General features: G+C 50.7%; 1 protein-coding gene and 1 pseudogene across 1 annotated transcript; both read right to left on the bottom strand.

Annotated features, from left to right (window-relative positions):
- Positions 1-1,602: 1,602 nt before the first annotated feature.
- On the bottom strand, positions 1,603-4,732 carry LOC119869117 (immunoglobulin lambda variable 1-40-like). The gene is made up of 4 exons (XM_038574505.1): positions 4,680-4,732; positions 4,219-4,283; positions 3,793-4,127; positions 1,603-1,722 (listed from the first exon to the last, which is right to left on the bottom strand). Exons 1-4 carry the CDS (start codon positions 4,730-4,732, stop codon positions 1,603-1,605), a joined length of 573 nt encoding a protein of 190 aa, XP_038430433.1.
- A 1,027-nt stretch (positions 4,733-5,759) lies between these two features.
- LOC119877600 lies at positions 5,760-6,242 on the bottom strand (annotated as a pseudogene).
- Positions 6,243-8,667: the final 2,425 nt, after the last annotated feature.

Raw genomic sequence — 8,667 nt, 5'->3', positions numbered from 1 at the left:
TTAACAAAAGCATCACCACCTGGTGAACCTGTGGCCCCGGGGGATAGGAGGGGGGACAGAACAGGGCAGGACTGAAGATAACCAGGTGTCAGGGCAGAGCACCTGAAGCAGGAGCACATCCAGAGGGGATGCTGGTGGCTGTGGTCCCAGGAGAAGGCGGGGAGGGAAGCGGGAAAGAGGACTATGTGAACTGGGGTCTCTGCTATGCCAGGCCCTTCAGAGGTGCTGCTGTCACTGCAGGGGAGCCTCAGGTAGGGAGAGGCTTCTCTGAGCATGTAGGAGTAGAAGGTCTGGGGAAGGAGCACAAACACTGAATTCCTAGCTCAGAAATGGGAGACCCTGACCTTGAGCGTCAGGATCAGTGCCCATAGCCTGAGGCAGGTATGCAGCCCTGGTGAGCAGGCCCTGTGGTGTATGTGTCATGTAGGGGGACAGGAGCCTAGATTGGTACCCTGGACCCCTTCCCTGGGTACGGGACAGGGGACAGATGTCCAGGAGGCAGCGTCCCTCAGTCCAGGCTGGCTCAGGGGGCCTTCCCTGCATCATCCCTGCAGTGTGTGGTGATGTTAGTCTTCCCCTCTGCTCCAGGTCCCCAGAGGTGAGCCAGGTGTCAATGATAAGACATATGCCCCTCCTGTCTCCCACATAAAAATGTTCCAGGAGGGTTGAGGCCAGTGACCATGTGTTGGGGGTTTGCAGACCTTTACAGCCCAGCAGAATGAGGAGTCATGGAGGAACATGACCTGAATGTCCAAGGTCAGGCTGCAGTGCCCGGGATATGGGGGTCATGAAGAAATGGGGTGGAGAACCCCAACCTCTGCCTTGAAATGCACAGCCCCAGGATCCAGCCACAGGGCAGCAGAGCTTGGGGATCTTTCTCAACCTTTCAGCCCCCAGAGGGAGGAAAGTATCATCTGGTCACTGCTCCCCACCCCCAGGTCCTCTCCTGGTGCCTGTAATGTAACCCCTCTGAGCTCAGGGTTTCTGAGGCTGACAGCAGGTGGGACCTGGCCCAGACTCAGGCAAGGGATGCACAGCATCCCATGGAGCTGAGGGACAGGCTTCCAGGATCCTGCTGCCCGAGTCCTGGTCCACACTGGCTGAGATGAGGGAAGAGGATTGCAGAGCAGAGCCCTCTGCCTCCAGTGATTGTGGGTCCCCAAACCTTGTGCATGGAGGACAGGCCATACCCAGGTCCCACCCACCCTCCTGAGGCTGCACCTAATGACTCCAAATGGCTCAGAACCCCCTGCTGTGGCTCCCTTCCTGGCGACTGTCTCCTACTGTCCCCACTGCTCCACTGCTTTCTCAGGATTAGAGTGAGGCTTGGGGTCAGGACCATCCCCAGGGCAGGGAGCACATGGACAAAGACATCAGGGATGCTGCCCCCATGGACTCCAAGGTGGGTCCTCGAGGCCTGGTCTCTGTCTCTCTCTGTCTCTGTCTCTCACCCCAGCTCCTCTGTCAGCTGAGCCTCTGTCCACTCTCCTGGGGGGGGAGGATAGAAGCTCGCTCTGTCTCTACGATGACCTCTGTCTGTGGCCCCAGGTGTGTGCGTAATTTGCAGGTTTATAAATAATCAACCATTAGTTTTCAAACTATTCAGTGTTGTAGCTGTATCCAGTGTCCTAGGGCAATCGTCTCCAGAACCATAAGGGCGGGTCCGATCTCCACACTTGCTATGGAGAGGTTGAGACTCTCACAACACAGGACCTTCTGTTCCTGAAGGGACAACGATGTCTACCATCACCTATGACCTTGGACGTTACGGTTCAATTCCAGGCCCGGCCCTGACACATGACAAGGACTGAGCCCTCAGCCCAGGGGACACACTCTGTCATCCTAAGGGGCTCACGTGCAGTTTCCTTGCTCCCTTTTCAAATTTCCTGTTCACACTCCCTGAGGTCTCCACCTTCCTGTCCTCCCCCTTTGGGGACAAGGGTCACACCTCCTTGGAGAAGTGGATGAGATGATATTCCCTGTGAGCTGTCATGGACCCCAGACTTCTAGAAGACATTCTCTGCCTGCATGAAGAGCTGTCACTCTGGGGTACAGTTTTACTGAGCTGTGACAACACAGCACTGGGGTGCGGCTGCCTTCACAGTGCCATGTAGGAGAGTGACATCACCTCGAATAGAGTCGCCTAACACACTCCCCCTCCTCCTTCCTCCACCGCTGTCAATCACTGGCCTCCTTGCCACCTCTAGATACCCACATCTTCCAAATTACAATGAAATTCCCATGATGTGGAATTTAGCTTTTTATGTGTTATTCATCCTGAAGAAATATGCAGTTAATATTCATGCATGTTTTTGAACTTAAGAACTTATTTCTTATATTTTTTATTATTTTTTATTGATGTTCAATTTACTAACATACAGAATAACCCCCAGTGCCCGTCACCCATTCACTCCCACCCCCCGCCCTCATCCCCTTCTACCACCCCTAGTTCATTCCCAGAGTTAGCAGTCTTTACGTTCTGTCTCCCTTTCAGATATTTCCCACACATTTCTTCTCCCTTCCCTTATATTCCCTTTCACTATTATTTATATTCCCCAAATGAATGAGAACATATAATGTTTGTCCTTCTCCAGACTGACTTACTTCACTCAGCATAATACCCTCCAGTTCCATCCACGTTGAAGCAAATGGTGGGTATTTGTCATTTCTAATAGCTGAGTAATATTCCATTGTATACATAAACCACATCTTCTTTATCCATTCATCTTTCGTTGGACACCGAGGCTCCTTCCACAGTTTGGCTATCGTGGCCATTGCTGCTAGAAACATCGGGGTGCAGGTTGTCCCGGCGTTTCATTGCATTTGTAATCTTTGGGGTAAATCCCCAACAGTGCAATTGCTGGGTCGTAGGGCAGGTCTATTTTTAACTGTTTGAGGAACCTCCACATAGTTTTCCAGAGTGGCTGCACCAGTTCACATTCCCACCAACAGTGTATGAGGGTTCCCTTTTCTCCGCATCCTCTCCAACATTTGTTGTTTCCTGCCTTGTTAATTTTCCCCATTCTCACTGGTGTGAGGTGGTATCTCATCCTGAAGAAATATGCAGTTAATATTCATGCATGTTTTTGAACTTAAGAACTTATTTCTTTAAATGTTGACTACTATCACACTCTACGACTATACATCAGGTTGGAGTAAATCTTCGTTACTTCAAGTCTGGATATTTCATAAAAAGCTGGTATAAAAATCAGTGTGTATATTTTTTATTGCTTTCAGGGGTGCTAATTATGAATAAAGTTTCCATAAACATTCACGTGGGAATGTTTCTCTAGAAAGCTTTTTTTTTACCTTTTATATTTCTGAGTGTGGCATTGATTTATGTGTTCCTTGCAATCATCAAATAATAAGAAGAAATCATCACCTGGTTGAAGATAAGGCAATAATGTTGCCAGCTGTAAAAAAAGCTGACATGTGCATCAGCAGAACAGGGATGGGGATGAAGGACCATGATAGCTTCGTGGCCTAAGAGTGTTTCTTTTACTGAGAAATCAGAAGATGACAAGTGAATGTACTCTAGCCTAAAAGAACCAGTCCCTGATCCCAAAGGCAAAACTTTCTCATTCCTTTGACACCCTCTGTGCACAATGGGCTACTCTGAGATACTCTGAGGTCAGAGATGATGAAGCAGGTGCCATTTCCAGGAGGTCCCCAAGATGCACCCGTGTTCAGGGCATCAACTGAAGAATGAGCAGAAACCCAGGGGAATCCTAAGCAGGCAGCTGCTGGGGCGCTCACTCACTTTGCAGATGGGTAAGTGGGTTTTTGTCTCACTTCCCCACACGCCTGGAGTACTGTGCCACCACTGAGACTGCTGTCATAGGATGAGCAGTAATAATCGGCTTCATCCTCAGCCTGGAGCCCAGAGATGGTCAGGGTTGCTGTGCTGCCTGACCTGGAGCCAGAGAATCGATCAGGGACCCCCGAGGGTCGGCTACTACTATCATAGATGAGGGTTCTGGGGCCTGTTCCTGGGAGCTGCTGGTACCAGCCCACATAATTGCCATAACCAACATTGGAGCTGCTTCCAGTGCAGGAGATGGTGACCCTCTGGCCCAGGGACCCAGACACTGAGGCCGGCTGAGTCAGCACAGACTGGGCCCAGGACCCTGCAAGAAGGAGAGAATAGACAGGGTGATGCTGGAGTCTGGATTGCATATGTCCTCCCAGGGCCCCTCGCCCTGTCCCACATCCAGTCACCTGCGCAGTGAGCGAGGAGGGTGAGGATGAGAGGGACCAGCCCATGGTGGAGGTCATCACGGATCCTGTTTTCAGTGGCCCCTCAGCTGAGCAGAGCCTCCCCTCATCTCTCCCTTCTCCTCTTCATCCTCTGAGAGAGGGAGGGGCTCTTCCATGCAAATGAGACCCCGGCTCTCTGACCCCTCCCTGGTTCTGGGTCAGTTCCCTCTGCCTGAGCATGTCAGGGGGGGTGGGCAGAGGAGGGGCTTGGGGCTGGTGTGCGGTTCAGGAGGTCCCAGCTGTGAGCCCTGAGCAGAGGTCACAGTCAGTGCCAGGTGGTGTTCCCAGCTCTGATCCAGCCTGAGCCCTCAGAAATAAGTCTCAACTGTGTTCTGGCATCCTGACACCACCTCACCCTGCATGACATGGGGATCAGTTGGCCATGGGACACAGGTCCTGTCTCGAGAGCTCTGACCACTTACCTCCTATGATCTGGACGAGTCTCCCCACATGTGGTCTCCCCTGAATGTGGCATAGACTTTTAGGCTACACTCTCATTTTCTTGGTGTGAGGGACTCCTGGGTCGCTCAGGGGTTAAGTGTCTGTCTTTGGCTCAGGGTATGATCCTGGAGTCCTGGGATCAAGCCCCCCATCAGGATCTGTGCAGGGAGCCTGCTTCTCCCTCTGCCTATGTCACTGCCTCTCTCTCCATCTCTGTGTTTCTACCACAAATCCCTTGGATTTTCATGGGCCACTCAGGACTGAGGTGGTGTCTACACCAATTTGTCTGACATCACTGTCACATCCAGTGGAATGAAGGGTCGCCGTGTACAAGTGGCCTCCTCTGCACAGGATGCTTAGAACTTCCTCCTATATGATGACCCTGGTTGCAGCCCTCTCCTTCTCTCAATTTCCTGAAATACTGAAGACCCAGGGAGCTAAATTTTCCAGGTTGTATGTGGAAGGCCTCGTGTGCTTTCCTGGAAAGGTTACACACTGAACATCGTTGTCATCTTTCACTGTTTTCACCTTTTTAAAATTTTTTTTAAATTTATTTATGATTGTCAGAGAGAGAGAGAGAGAGAGGCAGAAACATAGGCAGAGGGAGAAGCAGACTCCATGCACTGGGAGCCTGACGTGGGATTCGATCCCGGGTCTCCAAGATCGCGCCCTGGGCCAAAGGCAGGCGCTAAACTGCTGCGCCACCCAGGGATCCCTTCACCTGTTTTAAACATTAGTTCTCCCCACCCCTTGGGCAAGAACTCCCTCCTAGAGTCTGTCCTCCCCGCATATGGACACAGGTCTGCAGGAGCCCTGCCATTTGAGGTTGTCTGTGTGCCACTGACCTCAGAGCACAAGAGGCAGACCTGCAGGGTGTTTTAGCAGGAAGATGTGACAGCTGGAGAATTTCTGGCAAGAATCCAGAGGAAGAGATTGCGTATTGGTCACTCCCTAGACCAACTGTACACATAAATTGGATGAATGTTCTTTTTATCCATATCATTATTTTTAATATCCAACATTTATAATATGAGGACCAGGGCTTTCTCCTCAACTCAAGTTTATAAATTTTCAACTGGCTTGTGAAGTCAATAGGGATACTTCTTGTCTAATTTGGTTTCTGGGAAGACTTCATTCAGATCCTCAATGGTCATTTGATCAAATGGAATGATGTTCTTTATCATCTCCAGCTCTTTTTCATATTCTTCAATCCTGGCCTTTGAGAGGGATAAAAACTCAGCACAGCTTTTCACATCTTCTTTATCCTCAGCATCCACCTGGACAGTGTATTTATCCTCTGGCACAGGAAACTTCAGGGCATTAAACTTCTTCTCAAAGTCACCTACCAAGCCAGCCTTTGCCACATTGGCCTTGTAGTAAGCCCAGTCGGTAGCAGGTGGTTTCTCAGGAAGAGTAGCCAACCTGGAGGTAAGCATCTCATTCCAGGATTTCAGGGAGTTGGCAATGGCCTTCTGGTTTCAGGGTATGATCTCCACAAAAGCTACCCAGTCAATGGTTTTTAGAGCAGGTTTTCGCCCAGCCATCTTGAGATCCTTCACCGACCTCATCAGCCCACAGTCCTGAATGTTCTTTTTAAGAAAATCTTCTCAATGTGCATTGACTAAGACTCAATGATGATGTCACTGTGAAGACACAGGCGGAATTACGAGTATATTGTTCACAGATCTGTGCGGACTGCATGGAAAATAACGATGGATGTGGCATTGAAAATCTCAGTGCAGTTGCACTTGGTGGCACAGTGATTGAGCATCTACCTTTGGCTCAGGTCATTATTCCAGGGTACTGGGACCAAGACCTGCATCAGGCCCCCTGCAAGGGCCCTGCTTCACCCTCTGACTCTGTCTCTGCCTCTCTCTATGTGTCTAATGAATAAATAAATAAAACTTTTTAAAAAAAGAATGACTTCATCTTTCATTTAAATAGACATTTAGAAACATTTTATAGAATCATTTGTCTCTTTTTTTAACCTTATGATTATATCATGGGTCTGTTCATACAGGTAGGAAAATCTGAAGGGGTGCCCATGAGTCCCCATGAGGACCCTTGTTGTATGAATTTCGCAGCTATCTGAGTGACCTGCATTGGCCGAGGTGTCTTTGAAGCCAGAGTAGTGGCTGGGGACACTGGGGCCCTGGTGAGTCTCAGTAGACCATCAGCAGGTACTCAGGAGGCCTCCTGGCTGCTGGAACCAGCATATGGCCACCGCTGCAGCCACTGCTCAGTGTGCAGGTGAGTCTGGCTGTTGATCCCAGGGATGCAGAGAGGGAGGGCGGCTGGGTCAGCACAGGCAGGGATGGGGAACCTGCAGACACATTCACGGGTGATGGATCAGAGGCCAGACTGAATTTCCTCAAATCTCTAAGCTAGACCAGCAGACGTAGGCTGACAGTGGCTCTGTGTCCCTGAGGTCACTCCTGACCTGTGCACTGACAGAGTTGAATGAACATTAAAGATCACAGGTCAGGGTGACAAAGTCCCTGGTCCCCTCCATGGGCTGGGCTGCCCCACGCCTCCTCTTCTCCTCCCCCCTCTGCCAGAAGGGCTGTCCATGCACATAGGCTCCACCCACTCACTGCCCAGCCCCTCCCTGGGCCCTGATCCTGGAGCTTTGCTCACACCACACACTGAGGAGGATGGGGTTGGCTTCAGCCCTGGGAGAGCCCTGGGGGGAAGCATCTGCTGGCACCACACACAAGTCCCTGCTCAGGGTCCAGCCTGAGAGGACACAGCTGCTGAGCTCTCATCAGGGAGCAAGGACCAGCACACAGGCCCAGGCACCCTGAGTGAAGGATCCTCACAGAGCAGCCCTGTACGGACCACAGGGCAGTCCCTCAGCGCCCCCTCCTGGTCACAGGGCACTCACCTCAGCAAGGCCCAAAGCCCTGAGAGCCCAGCTGGTTTCCAGGGCTCACCAGTTCCCTCCCCATTGGCATGGCCAGGTCTGACTCTCAGAATGGGTTCCATCTCTTGGGCATTAGAGACATGAGTTCCACATGTTCTCACAGAAATGTATTTGTGTTTTAAACTCCTGTTTTTGTCATTTTTGTGTATTTTTTTGGACTTCTATTTGCCAACATATAGTATGACACCCAGTGCTCATCTGTCAAGTGCCTCCCTCATTGGCCATCACCCAGTCACCCCGTTACCCCACCCACCTCCTCTTCCTTTACTCCTTGTTCGTTTTGTACCAACATATTTGGTGTATCAGTGACAAATCCGAGAAGCACAGTGTGTTCACAGATGAGCACTAGTGTGACTCCCATCAGGCCATATTGTATTAGAATACAGTCTACACTATAGGGACATATTCAAACCCTCATTCATTGTCTCCATATACAGATTCTTTTGACATTTACAGATGTCTCCCTATACAGATTCTTTTCTTTTATGGACAAACCTCATTTTTTTCACATATTTTGCTGTGGAATCCACTCAGTAGGATTGTGTTGAAATATGGAAATTATATATACTACCGAAGATGGCGGAAGAGTAGTGTCCCCAAGTCACCTGTTCCCACCAACTTACCTAGATAACGTTCAAATCATCCTGAAAATCTATGAATTCGGCCTGAGATTTAAAGAGACAACAGCTGGAATGCTATGGTGAGGAGAGTTCACACTTCTATTAAGGTAGGAAAACGGAAAAAAAGAAATAAAGAAACTAAAAGCATCCAAGGGGAGGGGCCCTGAGGAGCTGGGCTGAGGCCGCAGCGAGCACCCCCAGGTCAGGAGAGCCCTGTCGGAGGAGCAGGAGCTGCACCAAACTTCCTGGATGGACAGGCGCCCACAAGGATTCAGAGCATGACCCCAGGAGGGCAGGGATGCCCTCAGGCTCCCGGGGCTATGAAAAAGCCCCTGCCCCGGGGAGAGCCCCACACCCTGTGGCTGAGCTCTCTAAAGGGCTGCAGCATGCCCCGTGGCCTGGGAGCAGCTCGGAGGGGCTCGGGCG

This window comes from Canis lupus, chromosome 26, assembly GCF_011100685.1.
Source record: "Canis lupus familiaris isolate Mischka breed German Shepherd chromosome 26, alternate assembly UU_Cfam_GSD_1.0, whole genome shotgun sequence".
In the NCBI taxonomy this organism is placed as follows: domain Eukaryota; kingdom Metazoa; phylum Chordata; class Mammalia; order Carnivora; family Canidae; genus Canis; species Canis lupus.
Note: the sequence above shows the minus strand (reverse complement) of the source record. Positions and strands in the feature narration are given on the sequence as shown.

What these genes read in the sequence shown, in the direction of transcription:
- LOC119869117 (XM_038574505.1), bottom strand. Translation starts at nt 4,732, where the DNA reads ATGCCACATTCAGGGGAGACCACATGTGGGGAGACTCGTCCAGATCAT. An exon ending in ACTCGTCCAGATCATAGGAG is followed by an intron (nt 4,284 to 4,679) that starts GTAAGTGGTCAG and finishes CACTGAAAACAG; the next exon opens with GATCCGTGATGACCTCCACC. An exon ending in TACTCCAGGCGTGTGGGGAA is followed by an intron (nt 1,723 to 3,792) that starts GTGAGACAAAAA and finishes TTGTCCCTTCAG; the next exon opens with GAACAGAAGGTCCTGTGTTG.